Source organism: Eubalaena glacialis, chromosome 4 (assembly GCF_028564815.1).
Source record: "Eubalaena glacialis isolate mEubGla1 chromosome 4, mEubGla1.1.hap2.+ XY, whole genome shotgun sequence".
In the NCBI taxonomy this organism is placed as follows: Eukaryota; Metazoa; Chordata; class Mammalia; order Artiodactyla; family Balaenidae; genus Eubalaena; species Eubalaena glacialis.
The window spans coordinates 62,227,839-62,246,457 of record NC_083719.1 but is presented as its reverse complement, the minus strand read 5'-3'; the positions used below and the strand labels follow the sequence as shown (position 1 = coordinate 62,246,457).

At 48.3% G+C, this 18,619-nt stretch overlaps 1 protein-coding gene across 6 annotated transcripts in view; it reads left to right on the top strand.

The window, feature by feature from the left end:
* The window catches only part of LHFPL2 (LHFPL tetraspan subfamily member 2), a 173,170-nt gene that overhangs the window by 130,078 nt on the left and 24,473 nt on the right, over positions 1-18,619 (top strand). For 4 of the 6 annotated variants that reach the window (XM_061189382.1, XM_061189381.1, XM_061189384.1 and 1 more), the window contains one exon: positions 17,604-18,249. In XM_061189382.1, the coding sequence (XP_061045365.1) occupies positions 17,820-18,249 (430 nt within the window). In that variant the 5' untranslated portion in view covers positions 17,604-17,819. The other 2 variants (XM_061189385.1, XM_061189386.1) reach the window with 2 other exon arrangements.

Sequence of the window (18,619 nt, the reverse complement as noted above, 5' to 3'; positions counted from 1 at the left end):
TCAGTATGGCCTTGGCATCTGGGAAGGGAGTCTTATCATGGAAGGAATACCAGCATTGGCATCCCAGGAGGAGAGGCATTTAATCTTTATTTTTAACATGGACATTCTTGACTTCTGGTCAATGTGCCCTTTTCTTTAATAATTCAAGCAGATGTACAGTGTATGTTTGATAGACCACCAGCAGGCTGTTTTAGTTAGCATAAAATTCGAGTTAAATGATGTATAAGCCAGAATGACTTCCCCATACCTCAGTATGTGAACATTTCTTCCATCACAGGTATCCTAGAGATGAGTTTTCTAAAAGGCAAGTCGGATTTTGTCACTTTTATGCTGAAAATACTATAGGGGCCCCTCATCATAATGTATAAAACAGAGTTCAGAAATCCCAAACATGACCTATCCAGTCCCTCCCAGGATGGCTCCTGTTCTCTCCTCCCACCACGTTTCTGCTCCCCCCGCCCCGCCCCCCGCCAGCTTCGAGGGATGACCTTGACCCTGACAGACCATGTGCTCAGCACTTGTCCCCATGGCCTTCTCTGCCTCCAGGCAGAACAGGGCGCCCCTCTTGACTGCTTCCATAGCACCAACTGCTCTGTGCTGGGCGCACCCGCTGACTTCGCTGTCGCCCCGCTGGCCTGTGACCCCTTTGAGGATGGGGAGTCATCATTTTGGTGTCACAGCACTGGTTCCAAACCAGGCACGTGAACAGATTTCAGAAGTCACTGTATGTGAATGTGATCTTTCACTCTCAGAAATGAGATCATATGGTTTCTGAGGAATGAATACTACCAGCCAGCCTGCTTCAACTTTGCTTTGTTTCTGATGAGGAAATTAGGGTACCCATAGCCATTGAATGTCTTACATAAAATGAAAAACTTTTAGTTTTCTTAACCACATCCATTGGAGCCCCCTTCCTTCCTCTCCTGAAAAGGTCCCAAGTGGTCAGGAACTGAGAGAGAATTTAGTGGGAAGGGACAGCTTGAAAAAAGGGTTGCAAATTCCTTTTGGGGATCACACTTAATACTTACAGACTCTTCCCCTAGTGTGGTCATTTATTTTTTTCCTGAGCCGAATTAATGCATATTTACTCTATCCAGTACAAACTATTTCTATGAATGATAAAGAGTTTCACTAGCAGCGTTTTTTAAGGACCAGAAGATATCACGCTCTGAAACAGAGGCGGAAGAGGGCAAAGCACACCAGCCTCCTAAAACCGTCTGGGCTTCACGTCAGGAGCGTGTTTATCTTTTAAAGCTGTCGAACTCTGTGTGTCCTGGGAGTTTCTTTCTTGATCGAATTTGGATCAGAAAGCCAGACTCACTTAAAGGTCATCCTAGTTCCTTGAAATCATTATAAAAAGTTCACAAATAATCCTGTAAGTTAAAAAGTGAATTTGGGGACTTCCCTGGTGGCGCAGTGGTTAAGAATCCGCCTGCCAATGCAGGGGGACATGGGTTCGATCCCTGGTCCGGGAAGATCCCACATGCAGCCGAGCAACTAAGCCCGCGCGCCACAACTACTGAGCCTGTGCTCTAGAGCCTGTGCTCCGCAACAAGAGAAGCCACGGCAATGAGAAGCCCTCTCACTGCAACGAAGAGTAGCCCCCGCTCGCTGCAACTAGAGAAAGCCCGCACGCAGCATCGAAGACCCAACTCAGCCATAAATTTAAAAAAATAAAAATAAAAGTGAATTTGGGTAAAGGGACTGTCAGAAAATAAGGTTAATTTTCATTCTTCTGTTTAAAATTCATCATACTAAATAGCTAGCAGATATGCCTGGATTAACTGTCATTCACCCTTTCAGCCATCATTTCTACTTACACACACCAAAAAAACGTGAGGGTTATCAGCCACTTCTGTTTTGCTCAGAGCATAAGCAATGTCAGCATGATCCAGCCCTTTAGCTTTCTTTTAAGAAATGTTTTTATGCCACCATCCAGGGTTATCCAACAGAAACAGAAAAATTCCAGCCTTTCCCCACCCCAGCTGTGACTCTCCCGTTTGAACTAACGATAGATTTACTTCCCAATTATTATACTCCTAATAAAACCTTATTGTGTTTTCCTCAGGGTTCTCCCTGATCTAGTACTGCCCTACCCACCGCAGCACACTTCTCAGTGGCTAGTCACGCTCCACTCGGCCTTGGTCTGTCTTAAGTCTCTGTTTTCTGAGTCCAACTTTAATGACATTTCCATGAGGCCAGTAGGAGTATCTTTGTGTCCTACCCCTCCCTCTCCCCCCCCCCATTACCCAGTGTGTCCCCTACACACCTTGGACTGTCAGATCTTGGACAAGGGCACCTGCCTTGTCTTACTTCTTTAGAGCTTCAGTGCCTAATTCAATAAAAGTTAGCAGTTGCTAATCACCGTGATAAACAAAGGTCAGCAATACACATTAATAGAAATTCTCCAGTTTGTGAAGTCCACAATATGCGACTCCTTTATAAGTGCTTTAGTTTCAGCAGATGTTTTATGAGCATTATTTTCAAAGAAGGGTGGGACTTAACGAGATAAGGACAGAGGAAAAATCCAGAAATCAAATATTCTGGGTCCTGGGAAAAATAAGAGCTATTTTTGCAGAATTGGTGCAGTTTCACCCAGTACCACAGCAGTCCATTGCTTCTGATCTTTGAAGCCTCTGGGCCCTTGGCTTCTTGGCGGGGGTAGGAGGTGTGTCTGTGTGTGCACACCTCAGTCATCAGCTCGTTAGTCACCTACACAGAATGGCCTTAGGAGGGCTGCACTTTTCTTCTTGTTCACATCACAGAGGCTGAATACAGTTCAGCCCTTGCTTTTGTGAATGGCCACCTCCGCTAAAAGGCAGTTTGGAACAAAGATCAGGAAGTTAGGAGAAATGAAACTGGACGTGTTTGTGAGTGGTGTTCTTGTTGACGTAGCTTTCTTCTTACAGCCCATGTCTGCAATTTAGGATCTGTGTGGTTGACCGCCAAATAATCTGTCTTACCAGAACCTCTCCCACCCAGGCCTTTGCTATCTGTGATTATCATTGTAATCAGATCAGTTTTACTGAACGTTGGTAAAATACTGTCTTTGACACCCCGAGACCAAAATTAAAAAAAAAAAAAATGTTTTTTAAATTCTATCCGTGATCTCACTGATAGTACCAAGTAAAATTGAAAATCGCTTTAAATTTATGTCAGCTCAGCAGCTTCATCACCAGGCTGTTGGGTTGGAGTGTTGGATTTTTAAACATCATTTGAATCATTTCAAATGATCGTAACAAAACAAGACATTTTATTATATCATTAATAAGAATACTTATCAGAAATAAGTGCCCCTCGATGGATGCAAATCAGCCTTCTGGGGCCATTTATAACTAATGAGAGAATTGCACTGCTTGACTTTAATAATTCACCAAGGAACAGAGAATAAATAGCAGCAAACATTAATTTTATTGGACAGTTTCATACAAGTTTATGTTTTGAAATAAAAGGGATATGACTTGATTCCTGCCTGCAACCAAAGCACTTAAAAAGGAGTCTCTCATGTTGTTGGCATCTCCAGCTGGAGAACTTGTACTCAGATGCCTTTGTTAATCAGTTGGCACCCTTCTTGCAATAAACAGGAAGCCAAAATATAAATACTTTAAACAGTGATCAAAACTTTGTATTCCATCATGTCCTTTGGCATATGGCTATGAAATTCCTTATAAGCAAGCATTGTACTTGTCTAGAACAGAAGCTAAAGTATCTAAGAAAGGAAGGACCCTCTTTATAACCATGGATTTTTCAGAACCAAGTAAGGGTTCTTTAATTGCTGGCTCCATATGTGAAGCTAAGGATAGAGAGGACCTCGTTTTCAGTCGTTAGCCCGAAGACTGGAGTGGGGACCGCTCTGCTGTGTTTCCAAGAATGAGAGAGACACTCTGCACCTGGAAATGAAAGGTTACAGGTGGGTTCTCCCTCCCCAGAGGAGAAAGGGGATGATAAGAGGGAGCCAGTCTAGCCCACGCCCTCTGACCGTGACCCTTGGACAGCACCCTGTGCTCAGATGGACCTTCTCTTCTGCCTCTGCACTTGGCACTTCTCGTAAGCGTGTCTTTCTCCCCTGCAACCGGAGCCATAGGACTTAGAAAGCCACCTGCTCCAGGGGGAGCCCCTGGTCTGGGAGAAGATGATAAGGGTGGTCATGTTCTTGAAATGACTGAGTTTGGGAGCTAGAAGTGACAGTGGCGATCTGCAGCTCCAACACCCCACCACTGTCTATCCGAGACCCTGAAGCCAGAGCAGCTAAGGATGTCGCATGTGGTCACACACCATTAGCCAACAGCCTAGACCAGAGCCCGTGTTCCCCTGCTTCCTGTCTAGTGTCTTTGTTCCCACCTATGACTTTGCCATTTGACGAGCTTCAGTCTACAGAAGGATATTGATAGTAGAAGGTGATTTTTTGTGGCTGTGTGGAGACAGCCCACCAAGAGCATAAAAATAAGTGTTGACCAAATATGATAATAGTGATGATTCCTACTACCTGTTGAGTACTTCAGATTATACCTTGCTTTACATGCACGGATTTTTAATCCTTGTAACACCCTTTGGGGTAGATACTTTGAACACCTCCACGTCATTGTTCAAAGACACAGAGCTAAAGGTACAGCCAGGGTGATAGCATTGAAATAGGTCTTTTGTATCCTTTTTGTATCCATTTGTATCCTTTGTGCTGTAGAACTCTTTTTACCTGGAGAAAATTGATATTTGATGGTGAGGCTAATTACTCACATGCCAGGTGGGCCCTAGAACAGGAAGATCTAAATGGGGAAAGGAATGCCGTGGTGTGACTTCAGAAGTGGCCTTGTTGATGTGGGATTTGGGGATGGGGAGGCTGGATCCTGCTCCAGAAAGTGTACTCCACCTGCCTGGAGTACTTACCATCCACCAAGCACTGTTCTAAGCTTGTTACTTACTTTAACTTAGTTGATCTTCACAACACGCCTGTGTGGTAGGTTCTATTCGTATCCCCATATTACAGACACAGGAACTGAGGTACAGAGCCACATTTGGGCCCAAGGTGACCGCCTAGGAAGTGGTAGAACCAGGATTCAAATCCAGACAGTCTGGCTCCGGACTGAATCACCACCCGAGGCTGCCTTTCTGGATGAGCTCATTGGCTGGAAGGGTGGGTCAGTGGGTTTGGTGGCAACCTTGAGAGGGTGACTGTTGAGCACACCTTCCTCCTGTGCGTGAGCCTGAGAGACCTTCCGCCAAACATCGTCCTGCCCACGTTTTCTGCCGGCACCCAGAACGATCAGCCACCCTGCTCATGGGGGGTTGGCACGTGGGATGTGGAGAAAGGGCCTTTCTCTGCCACATGTGGGTGTCTTCTCCCGAGGCCCGTGGTCATCAGAGCCGTGGGAAATGTTTGCTGTAATGAAGTCTGTTGGCTCCAAACACCTCAGAGAAATATGTGTCAGCACCCCAGGGTGCTCCTCTTTCTTACCTAACCAAAACACAGTCTTATTTTTCCCCTCCCCTGATTGCCTGGGGCTCCCTTGCCAAGCACCTTTCTGTTTCTGAGCCACGCGGGTTCAAAGGGAGGTGCCCACGGCGGCACCTGGAGTCCAGGGCACTGGACACGTGCGTAAACTGGGACAGGTCCGTCTTCGCCCACCTGGCTTAGCAGCCCTTACAGGTGAGAAGGTGGGGAACAAGTGGTTGCGATGTCTCAGGGAAGTGAACCTAAAGCCGTTTGTATTCCCAGCCTTTCCAGCACTTCTGCTTTTGTTTTTAAGTGGCCTGGTCTTCTGATCTGTACTCTCATCTTCTGAGTTCATCTCTGTTTACAAGGCCGCGCTATTGTTAGAAGCTGTAACAATAAGTCCCTGTTCCCAGAAAGAGTCTTGGATCCTATGAACAAGGACAAGAGTTCAAACTTCCACAGTGGGGTTTTCTGTGACCGGCTTGAACTTTGAGTCTGCAGTGACTTCATCTGAGCTGCAGTGAGAAAAGCTCACTGGGCCTCCTCCTCCCACCTGGCACATTCCTGAGTCCTTAGGCCAGTTCAGTAATGCAGGCCGAGGCCTTGCCTGCCTTTAAGGGTGGTCCCAAAGCTGCTGGCAGCTCCGTGTTGAACTTGCTTTGCCTCGAAGAGTGTGCATCCCTTTGGGAACTACACTTAAGCGCATCCGTTTTCAAAACACAGTTTGAATCCTAAATGTCTGGGGAATTCCTCTAGTTAATAAATGAAGGAAGTTTAAACCTGTCTATGGTTCTGAATTTGGCATTCTCATTAGGGAAAGTTGAAAAATGCTGGGTGGCTTGATATCTGGCTGTGAAATCACTGAGATGGATAGTGTTTAATGAACTGGGCATGGGTGCAGCATACAAATCTGTCCTGCTGACTTTTTAGATGTTAAAAACATCTAACATTACAAATGTGTGTGAATGTGTGTCTGTATGTCTGTGTGCATTCCTCAAAACACAGTATTTCATGGGTCTTAAATACTTGAGAGAAGTAAGGCACTAAAGAGGGGAAATTTTTGATGCATGAATGAAGAGCCATGTTTGTGAATATCCACTTGTGCATTTTGTTCTTTATTGCTTGTGTGTTCAATACATAAAGCCTTAGGCTGTTTCCAGATCCTTCTCTGAGCTCACTGGCTTTCAGGAAGTGTGTACTGTGGACACAAGACAGGGCAGTTCAGACGTTAAGGCTGCAAGTTGTACCTTTGGTTGTGAAAAACCAGCGTCAGTGTGAGTGAAATAATGAAAACAGTGAGTTTGAACATTTCAGTGATGCTTTTAGAAATATGAACCAGCCTACAATAAACTTTGGCCCTTTACTTTAAATCATTCAAAAACTTTCTAAAATACCACTACTACTTAGCAATGTTGGTTAGAAACAGAAGTGACCTCAGTGAGAATATAGAAGGTGTTGTGTTTTTTTCTTTTAAAGTGAGCAATGGCTAGCATTGTCTTGGTCCCTGGGTAAATCCCGAATTAGGTCTTGGTTTTTAAGGATGCGGGTTATCTTACATCATTAGGCCCATTTCACTGGTAACATCCTTTAGTGGGTAATTAGAAATGTGTCACTCTGCTGAGAGCTTTGCAGGTAAATCCGATGGCAGTGTAAGCCTTGTGGTGTCTGTTTTGATGGGATTCTGGGTGAAGGTTGCTGCTGTTGCGAGCTGCTCCTACCCTGTGCCCTCCAGGAAGTTCCTGGCTTGGGCTTTGGGCTGGCACCCCTGTCTGTGAGTCATGCAGCTGGCCTGTCCCCTGGGCCACGCTGGGATGCCGCTGTGCTCACGCTCACGCCCGTCACCTCCTTAACGGCTGCTTGGAACCTTGGCACTAAGGCCCACCTGGAACATTAACCACTCCCGTTTCTTCTGTCAGTAGCACTAATTGGGTCAGGTTTTCAGGGCCAGTGGAGATACAAGGAAAGAAAAACGTTTTTGCCATTCTTTAACTACCTGTGACTATTTCCAGATTAACATTTTTGTCTACTACTAATTTTTGAGTTTATAAGATGATACCACATATATGTGTGTGTGTGTGTGTGTGTGTGTGTGTCTACATATACAGACTTGGTTCAAAAGGAGGCGATACCTAACTTAAAACAACTGTATTTTTAAAGTGACAGGTGTTCTCATGAGCTGATGAACGTCTTCCTCACGGAAGCCACCAGTTTTCACCCTAATGCTATGTTCTTCTCCTTCCTCTCTGAAATGACTGTATTCCTGGAGGGAATATTTGGGTTCTCATGGTGGAGATGACCTGAAACCAGTTAAAAGTGTGGTCACGGCCATTTGTCTGCCTGTGACTTGCTTCTTCCACCTCATGCCCCATGGGCTCAGCTTTTCACTCTCTCCGCGTTTACTGCCCTGCATCCTGGGCTGTCGTTACTTCTTGTTTGCAGCCAGAGGCCCAGGGCTTCGGTCATCCCCACTGCCCTCCTCCGTGGTCTCTTGCCCCCTTGGTTTGTGGATACCCTCACTCCAGCCCTGTGGACTCCATTCCTTGGAAAGACCTGGCCTGATGCCCATTGGAGACAGGCCCCTGGGCAGCCCCGCACCTGCGTCCTGGTCTGACACCTGGTACCAGCTGGCCCTGGACGTGTCTCCTGCGCTGCTGGTCTGGCTGAGCCTCCCTCCAGGCAGAGCTGAGAGCTCCCTTCTTGTGTTCGTTAGAAGCACACTTCCTAGTTGCCATCCTAGCTGGCGGCTGCACAAGGTAGCTGGAGCCATCCCAGGATGGAAGAAATAGAAGGAAAGCCGAGGCAGCTCCGTGTGAGTCAGGACTCTTTGGAAAGAGGCTCGGAGAAGCGCCTGATGTGGGAAGCGAGTCTTCCAGCTGTCGCTCTCAGAGCCACTGCTGATGTCCTCATTTACTCAATTGGGACTTTTTCTTCTTTCTTTGTACTTCCATTCATTAACCCTAAAATAAGTATATTAAGAAAGTAAACTTTTTATCGAAGCAGTTTACCTCAATGAGTTGTACAGTGAATGTTTCTGAGATAGTTGCCAAGCTTTCATGTGTCTCACTAGATGAATTTTATTGTTGTTAAATTTCAAATGGTTCTTCGCCGTGTCTGTCGTAGGGGATGGTGGAGTTGAATGGATCCCGACACCAAAGGCAGGATGCACAGGCACTGGCTCTGTCAGGAGCTCAGCCCTCAGAGGAGGTTGGGTTGTGCCGTGACCCTAAAATCTCAGCATCGGCAGCAACAGAGGTTTGGTTTTTTCACCCACACTGCATGTCCGTCAAGGGCCGGCTGTGCCTCTGCTTCGTGTTGTCAGGGATCCAGGCGGATGGAGAGGTCTCTGGGATTTTTCTGATTTCTTGGGAGTGGGACGAGAGCTGGACAGCCAAGCACCAGCTCCTAAGCTCCTCCGCCCAGAAGTGGCATGTGTCACTTCTGCCCATGTTGGATTGGCTGAACAAGTCCCGTGGTCAGGTCTGATGTCGATGGGGTGGAAAAATATCATCTTCCTCGAAGAAGAGACAGAATATTTGTAAGTATAATACAGTCCTTCACAAGAGCTTTCCCAGAAGCTTCCAGTCAGGAAGGGACTCTTGTTCTAGTTGATTCTTGAGTTTACTTGGTGTTTTATGGGCTTGTGTGAGAGGCTCAGAAGTAACAGGTGGCATAATCCTCTCCATTGATCGTGTTTGGGCTTTCTTAAGCTGCTGGAGGGGAACCTGGCTGACGGCCTTGTATCTTGTGCACAAGCAGCAATTCTTTCTGCCTGTGTGCAGAAGGGACAAGAAGGCCTGCAGTTGCTGTCAGAATGAACATCCGCGCTCCCCAGTGCTGGGGCGGGCTGCCCAGCTGCCCACTTAGATGAGCCAGAAGCCCATCCCCTAAGGGTTATTTATCCTCAGAGTTGGGTCACTTAAACAGAGGGCATTTGCAGTCCCCCTCCGTGACACCAGGGAGTTCATGAAGCAGGAAGTATCTTGATTTTTACGTGTAAGGTCTTACAAGTTTTTTGTTTTCCACCCTGTGTTACTTTTGTCCATTAAAACTCTCTGCTTTCTTATTGATCCTGAAAATACTAGTGAGGCTCACGTCATGGCTTATATTTTGCCAGAATTCATTATGAATATGAAAAATACCTTCTGTTTAAAATTATGTAAAACAGTAACATTAAAAGGCATCTCTTGAAGCTCAAGTTGTAATTCCGCTTCAGCAAACGTGAAACCTCTGACCCCACACAGTGCGTACAGGGCATAGGCATGTGGGCCATGGCTAGCAGGACCTTGGTGCCCACCATGGAAGTTGGTTCTTCAGTCTCTCCTGTTGGACAGAAACAGAAAGACACGTAAAGGAAGACTTGCCTCCTGCAGACTTTTAGATGATGACATTTGTAGAAAGAAAAGGAGTTACAAAATGTGTAAGTGGGGGACTTCCCTGGTGGTCCAGTGGTTAAGAATCAGCCTTCCAATGCAAGGGACGAGGGTTCGATCCCTGGTTGGGGAACTAAGACCCCACTTGCCGCGGGGCAACTACGTCCGCGCCCCGCAACTACTGAGCCCGCGCGCTCTGGAGCCCACGCACCACAACTAGAGAGAAGCCCACAAGCCGCGACTAGAGAAGCCCGCATGCCGCAGTGAAGGATCCCACATGTCACAATGAAGATCCCACATGACGCAAATAAGACCCGACACAGCCAAATAAATAAATCAATAAATCAATAATGTGTAAATGGGCTTGAGAAATCTTAAAGAATGGATCATTTAGAAAATAGGACCAGACAGGTGGACCTGTTGTCCCTGGTTGCTGTTGCCTCAGGACAGAGTGTAAAAATGACCCCTCTAGAAATGTGTGCTCAGAAAGCAAATTGATTGGATACAGAGGAGTTGGAGTGGGCATCGAGGAAGACACGTGTGACCGGCCAGGACTGGTGAATTAAAAAACAAACTTGACACTGAGCGGCTCCTCAGCGAGTGATCAGACCCAGAAAAAAGAGGCTTGCTGAGGTGTTCTGGAGAGTGGAACCGTCACTTCTCTGGAGGGGCCACCAGGCAGCTGAAACCACCTCTGGGTTCAGTGGGAGAGAGAAGCATCTTGCAGAGGGGAGCCAAGCTGGGGTCAGGTGATAACTGGAATGCCTGAAATTACTTAGGTCTACTTGGTAAGTTCCTTGAGATTCCCTGACATTTGCAGTGGCCAAGGCCACCTGAGCACGTACTGAGTGGCTAGCCCAACTCTGGAGAAGGAGAATTCGAGAGAAATAAAGGCCATGTGGCCAAACTTGCAGTTTCGAGAAGCCCCATTTTGCCATTCGTAGAGTAGAGATTACTGAAAACAAAAGCTGATTTTCGTTTGTGGTCCAGAAAAACTGCCAGGACCCCGAGAGAGGCAGGGTCGAGGTTCTGTCAACTCTGGCAAGTTGGATTCCACGTCCTGTCAGCCTGACATCTTGGACATACAGATTAGCTTGGACCTTAAAAGAATTTTGCAGGGCTTCCCTGGTGGCGCAGTGGTTGAGAATCTGCCTGCTAATGCAGGGGACAAGGGTTCGAGCCCTGGTCTGGGAAGATCCCACATGCCGCAGAGCAACTGGGCCCGTGAACCACAACTACTGAGCCTGCGCATCTGGAGCCTGTGCTCCACAACGAAAGGCCACAATAGTGAGGCCCGCGCACCGCGATGAAGAGTGGCCCCCACTTGCCGCAGCTAGAGGAAGCCCTCGCACAGAAACGGAGACCCAACACAGCCAAAAATAATTAATTAATTAATTAATTAATTTAAAAAATAAAAAAAATAAAAAAAAAATTTTGCAGAAAAACGACTGCAAGTGTACTTAATTTAGTGAATACTGTGCATGTCCATCCAGATGATAGAACATGACTTGCTCATTAGAGCAGACCTTTCTAAAGTGTGGGGATTTTCGAGCTCTGTTTTAAGTTGCATCTACAAATGTGAAGACTGCAGGAAGGCCCCAGAGTGGGGCTGTCACCCTCCACGGCCCGACTTGCTCTGCTGCGGGAGGGCCGGTGTTAGCAGCACCCTTGGCCTCTGCTCGCTACATACGAGTAGCACCTCTCCCCACTCCACGTTGTGACAACCGAAAATGTCTCCAGACATTGCCAGGTGTCCCCTGCAAGGGGGGAGGGGTGCAGTCGCCCCCCGTTGAGCAGCACAGCTTGAGGGTTTGCCCGTGGAGTCAGGTGGGATGGAGCGGAGGGGTTTATCCCTGAGGAAAGGATACTGGCAATGAGCAGGAGGTGTTGAGCATGTTGGGGCTGTAGCCTGAAGAACTGTGTAATTATTAGTGTACTTGGACCCTCCTCTTAAACAAAGTCAAGGTGTCTGCATTTCCATAGTCAGTGTATTTCAGGGAGTGACCAGGACAAATGAGAGTTTGCAGAACTTCCTTTGGTAGCTAATTTTTTTACAAAGATCGTGGAAGGTGCTGATCTGCTCACGCCAGCGCTGTCTCTTCAGTTCTAACACCGATTGTGCTCCGAAGAGGAGGTCGCGATGGACGGGGGTGCCCCGCACGCCATCCGAGGATTCCCGGATAACACGTGAGCGGAGGTGTGAGGGGGCGGCTGGTTTCCCTGCAGAGTCGCCCGCCCCTGTGACTTGCGTGGCTCTGCGAGCTGTGCCGGGGACAGCTGGTCTGGCTGTGTCCTGATGCGCTGGGCCACCCGCCTCCTCGGCCTTCTCTTCGGCCTCAGCGCCCCCTCCCTGCCCCAGCACCAGGGAACGGCTCTGTGCAAGCGGACCGCACCCGTGTGAGACCTCCTCCCAGGTGACGGACTCTCAGAGTCCAGTGTGTAAAGAAGCTCCTGGGGGCTTGTTAAAAACGCAGTTTCTGGCAGCACCTCCAGAAAGTTTGGTTCAGTGTGTGGGAACCAGGAACTTAGGCTTTTTGAAACAGGTGGCCCACATACCCCTCTAGGAGCTGGGGGCGTCCAGGGACCACACTCTTAGAAGTAGCACTCTAGAGGGTCTTTTCAACTTCTGGAAGGCAAAAAGCACATAAATTCTTCTTTCCTAATTCTCTTATCCTTCTGGGAGACGCCGGGCTGGAGGCCATGGTGTTGAGCCTTCGTGGGACTTGTGCATCTGAGGGAGGTGGTAATAATGAACACGGATATTGGCCAAGAAACTACCTGTGGTGTGGGAGCAAAGTGCAGTCTGCTCCGAAGCATATCGCTTGTTTGGGCCACGTGGGTCAGTGTAGTAAATGTATTATTAATCACAGGAGTTCCTATTTTTTTAGTACTTACTGAACCTCAAAGACTATGTAAAGTAAAATCCCCTTGGTGAAGGATTTTAGCTTCCAGGATGGCCTCTCTCAAGACAGGGCGTCTTCACTGTGACATCAGAACGACCACCACCAAGTGCCCCCCACCCCCGCTTCCTGCCCAGAGCAGACTTGTGCTCACTGCCTCACCAACATTTGGATTTTTTTAGGGCCAGAGAGGACCAGACAGACTGTTCTGTCTGTTTCTGTCTCTGTCTTTCTATATACACACACATACACTTATGCATATGTATGTATGTGTAAAGTTACTGATTCTGAGGTGTAGCCTCAATCATATTCCTCCCAAATGTGATGCAGTAGGAATTACACAGCATCACCTACAAAGGATTCTCACCAAAAATGTTTAAGCTGAATCTAAACTAGCCTTTAGATTTAACCTCCAGTTTCTCTACAGCAGAGGATAGAGAACAAGTTTAAATGGCAACATGAGGAACTAGACAAATTGTGGGGTATCCTGTAAGACAACTGGCCTGGTATCTTCAAAAAAGGCAATGTCAGAGGAAAAAATGCAGGCGGCACAGGGGTAGGTTAGGGACAGAAGGACTATTTTTGACTAAAAGAGACTAAAGACATAACGAAATGCAATGCATGAGCCTTGACTGAGTCATGGTTTTAAAAAAACAGCTATAAAAATTGAGGCAGGGTAGGGAAATTTGAGTGTGGACCCAGCTTTTGGATATAACGGAATTATTATCAGTTTTCTTGGGTGTGTTAATTGTACTGTGGTCACGGAGGAGAATGTCCTCAGTTTTAGGAGGTGTATGCAAAAGTATTTAGGGGTGAAGTGTCAAGACATCTGTGACTCATGTTCAGACGGTTCAGAGAGAAGATGTCTGTGTATGAGTGTGAGTGTGAGTGTGTACGCTATGGATCTGTACAACGGATACGGCAACATGTTAACCGGTGTTCCGTATGCGGTGTTCATTGTCCGTTCTCTTCACCTTATATCTATGTTTGCAAATTTTCTTAATGAAGTTGAAAAACAGAACCAAGGTGAGTAAGGTGGTGGTGGTCTTCAAAACGTGGTTTGCAAGGGTCTCCTTCTCGGGCTTTGCTGTTGCCGTTACTGTGAGGGTGGAGAGTGTGGGCATTTGACGCAGCTGTGATTGAAGTGCGCTCTGTCTGCCCCACCTTTCTAGAGGCTGCGACCTTTGTTCCCAGGCTTCTGTACTGTAATCTCCTAGTCAACTGATGCTGGGCGGTTCTGCCTCACATGCACTCTCTTCCCTTTGCACTGACAGCACGAAGCTGCCAAGGAAAGGACCCCTTTCAGACCCCTTTCAGAGGTGTCAGCTCTGCTCACACCTCCCCCTTTTAAATATTAGGGCTCTTTGGAGAGCTATGTATGACGATTCCCATGGACCAACCATTTGTCACTCCTCCTGGCTCTGTATTCGGACTGTGGTATATTACCCTAGGTTTCTGCAGGAGTCTTGTTTGTTTTGGGTTTTTTCCTTATTCCTTGCTAAGAGGCTTTCCTCTGTGGACCTTCGTGACAATCATAGCATCTTTTTCTGAAAGTCAGAGGGCTGTCCACATTATCCATCAGGGATGTGGTAGTAAAGCCAGGTGTTCTGGAGGGGATATGTATTTAGTGGGCCACAGAGAGAAGATGTTTACATGGAATGTCAACAAGGGTCTGGTTTTACTACAGGATCTTTGGAGGAGTGGGAATCACAGTGAACAGCAGTGTGGTGCTAAGGAGCTCTGTGCTGAATCCCTGGGTTAACAAAATCTGTGACAGGGATCTGTTTTCCCATGATGTGGATGTTATCTCAGTACGTGACTTTCCCTGCACATCTGATATGACCAAACTGGGGCATTTTACCGGAGTACAGAGCACTGTAGAAGCCCCTTGCTGCACTTCCAGATTTTCCCCTGTCCCACTGACCCGAGGGCTTTTCTTGGATCCTGAGGAAAGCCAGTTTTTGTCAGTCAGCCTTGCATATTGTGGCTGTTCCTCTAATAGTAGTAATTAGCAGATTTGCTGACAAGACCAAAACATCTTATTTCCCTGTTGCAAACAGAAAAATGAAGGCGCCATTCCAGCCACTCTGGTGTGGATGTGAGAATCTGGTATAGTGGAGGGGGGAATTGTTTTAGTACAGATGGACAGGGGACTCTACTTTCTGAATTTAAGCACAGGGGTCCCTAGATAATCCTGCCTCAAATTTGGCATGAACCATTTTGCTAAGCCTGAATGTGCCATCTTCCTTTCTCCTGAAGTTTCACATCCTTTCTCTTTAGAAGTTGCAACCTAATTGCATCCCTGACTCTGAGGTGAGCTTGCTGACCAGAACAGTATACACTTCGCATATTCATTAAGATCCAAGTCACCTGAGAGGTTGTAGCAGAGTCTGAGGTTCTGCAAGAGGACAACTATGTAGAGGTTTTCTATTCATATTGAAAAATTGCCATTCAACAGTAGAGGGGCAGGGATTGAGAGCAGCTGTGCCCATCAGTAAACTGGCTTTCTAATCAGATGGGAAGATCTTGTAGAGCCTCATTCTCTCCTAACAAGCAGACTCTCCACCTGCAGACTGAGAGTGTTTGTAAGCCTGGTGGGTGGGCCCAGCTTGCATGGGGTGGGGCGTCCTCCCGGGAGTGATCCTAGCTTGTTTCCTTGTTCTCATTTAGAATGATCACTTTCATTATACACAGTCTCCTCCAAAGCTCTTTTGTATTGGTAACTTTTTACTCAAAAGGCATTTCTATTTGGTAATATTGGGGGTTGGGGGAGGTGAGAATGAGTGAGTGGGAGTAGGTTATACTTCTGGCCTAATGCTAATTTATTTTCCCCAGCTGAGCTTGTCAGCTGTGTTAGGCAGTAGGGAAACAGGAAGTAAGACCAGGACCTCACCCTCAAAGCCCACCAGGGAAGCTTTAGACATGAGTGACCTCATCCATCTCTAAATAGCCTCTGCTTAATCTTTTAACGGCCAAGTTTCTGTTATCCACGGAGCACTTCCGTTGGTTAAACAGCTGTCTGACCAGTGTCATCCATGTTAGGGGAAAAGCTTCTGAGGCAAAGGAGTTGATATTTACTAAGCACCTACTATGCCAGGCACTGTGCGAGGTGCTTTCACAGGGTGTTGCGTATTTCTCACAACAATATTGTGAGGCAGGGTACCCTTTCTTTCTTCATGTGTCCATGAGGAAGCTGAAAGCTAAGGTTCTGAGAAGTTAGATGTCAATATGGCCAGTCTGTGGTGGAGCTAGATTTGGAGCCCAGACTTGATGAACACCAAAACCCTTGCGTGCAGCACACCACCTCTCCCTTCCCCAGTGCCACACACACACACAGACACACACACACACACAACCATGACAGTTAAGTTCCTCTGTTCCGAGTTTTGCGCTAGCTAATTTTGCAAAATAGCATCTTGTATAAGTGCAGTGATGTGAGGATTGTTAAATACACTGTGTTTTATAAGGTAAGTAATCACCTCTAACTAGGATGTTAGCCCGCATGGTGGAGAAGCTTTGACACCCACTCCCTTCTTTCCCCACTTCCCTCCCTCTTCCATAACTCCCCGCCCAACCATTGCCCACATGCCATGAGGCTCTTTGTAGTTCTTAGGGAGTTGAGATGACCTCAGTTAATAAGATCTAATCATTCAGAACAGAGCCATGTGCCCAGATGTCAGATGTGAGCTGTGATTCTTCCTGACCTTGGTGGGCTGGGGGCGGGGGTAGGCGGGCAGTAAATGGGGCTGTGAGGAGCCCTGCGGCCCATTTCAGGGTTCAGGCCTCCCTGAAGGGGGTTTAAGCCGTTAGAGAGAGCCCTCTGGTAATGAAGCCGTTTGTCCTTGGGAACAGAATGAGTCCTTGTGAGATCAGAAACAATGCGCATGTTGAGTTTCAGACCTGGGGTGAATGGAAGCTCGGGCAGAGAGGCACATGTGATGAATTGGGACAGTTCAAGGGACGCATTCTTCACAGGCAAGTCTCTGTTGTCCACAAGTCCCCTCAGTGGTAATGATACTTAGTCAATGGTCATTAATGCCTCTGTTTTGAATAATTTCCCGGAGTAAGGCATCAGTTCTTCTTGGAGCTTTATTTTTCTTCTTTGCATTTTAACTTGTGTAGCTCATTTTGTCTAAAAATCACCCTGTGAGAAATGGATGAAAAATAAGTTTGGGTGACAAAGTTTTATTATTTGTCATAGCATTGTTTTCCTTTTAAATTCTCATTTACCTCTGAAGCAGAGACTCCCTCCTATGTCTCTGCGAGTAATTTGATTCCCAGGAAATAAAGTTGGGTGTTACTACTCTCTACTGTTAAGCAAAACGTTTTGACGCAAGTTTTTCTAACTTAGCTCATCTAATACCAAAACAGCAGGCAAAGAGTTGTGTAAACTTTAAAAAAAAAACGCAGGCAGTCCGTTGATATAGTTCACTGGCAGTCATATTTTGATCTGTCTGGATCCCTGTGCTATTGGACTTTTTCTAATCAGATATAATAGAGCAGGAGCCACGTCCCAAGAGCATGCAGCTGGGGCAGGAGCCCCATGCGCAGCGTGCCCCCGGGTGGGTGCAGGGACTGGCATGGGCCCCTCTGTCGTGCTGCCGAGAGATAAGGGTAACCACAGACGTCTCTGAGAGCGCGGTGAGGGAGACCTTGAAACAAAAACACCGGCCGACAGCGCCGAGGACGGCGGCGTGTTGGCGGGGGCGCAGGATTCGCCGGGGCAAGGTTCTGTGGGCACGAGGGGCGCCGCCGGGCAGGGCTGCGCAGGGCGTGGGGCAGCCGTGCCGCGGGCGCGCACCGGGGTCTGAGCACCGGCCGGAGTGCGGGCGGCCGGGCGGGCAGGCGGCGGAGGCGGGGCCGGCGCCGCTAACCGCTCTCCAACCCCCTCTCCCCCCGTAGGTGAGGCTTTCGGCCGCGCGGAGCTGCGACATGGCAGCATGACAGCCCTGGAGAGCGCTGCCCCACGACGCCGCCGGGACGAGGGAGCCCCCGAGCAGCGGCCACTGCCGGCCCGGAGCGCCTGAGCCTCCTTTCCGCGCCTTCCCCACCGCCCGCCGGGCTCGCCTGTACAGTTCACCCCGTGGCCTCCCGACTCCTGACGCCTCGAACATCAATATGTGTCATGTCATTGTCACCTGTCGCTCGATGCTCTGGACCCTCCTGAGTATTGTGGTGGCGTTTGCCGAGCTCATTGCCTTCATGAGCGCAGACTGGCTGATTGGAAAAGCCAAGCCCCGCGGCAGCGCCGAGCCCAGCGAGCAGGGCGGAGGCTCCCCGGAGCCCCACCACCCCACGCTGGGCATCTACGCCCGCTGCATCCGGAACCCCGGCGTGCAGCACTTCCAGCGGGAGACGCTGTGCGGGCCCTACGCCGAGACCTTCGGAGAGATCGCCAGCGGCTTCTGGCAGGCCACCGCTATTTTCTTAGCCGTGGGCATCTTCATTCTCTGCATGGTGGCCCTGGTGTCTGTCTTCACCATGTGTGTGCAGAGCATCATGAAGAAAAGTATTTTCAACGTCTGCGGGCTGCTGCAAGGAATTGCAGGTAAGCGTGCGCGGAGGGCGAGGGGGCCTGAGAGCCATGTGTGTGCAGCACCCTCACTGCTCGTTCATTTGCTGCCACACTTGAGGAGGACGCTCTTCTGTCCGGTTCCAGGCAGCAGGCGCGCGCTGCCCCCCATCGCTCCCTTTCCCTGTGTCACTCCCCTGAAGCGAAGGAAGTGTCTGTTCTCTGCTCTCACCTGCTCCTCTTCCTTGCTTATTTCCTCGGGTTCTAAGTTGCTGGGTTTTGTTTGAGTAACTACTCCTACTTTCTGCTTTTCCCATTAAATTAACAGCATGCTTTGCGCGTCGTGCGTCCAGGGAAGAACTGCGGTGTGTGAGGCCCCCCTGCAGCGGGCCCTGTGTGCTGGGAT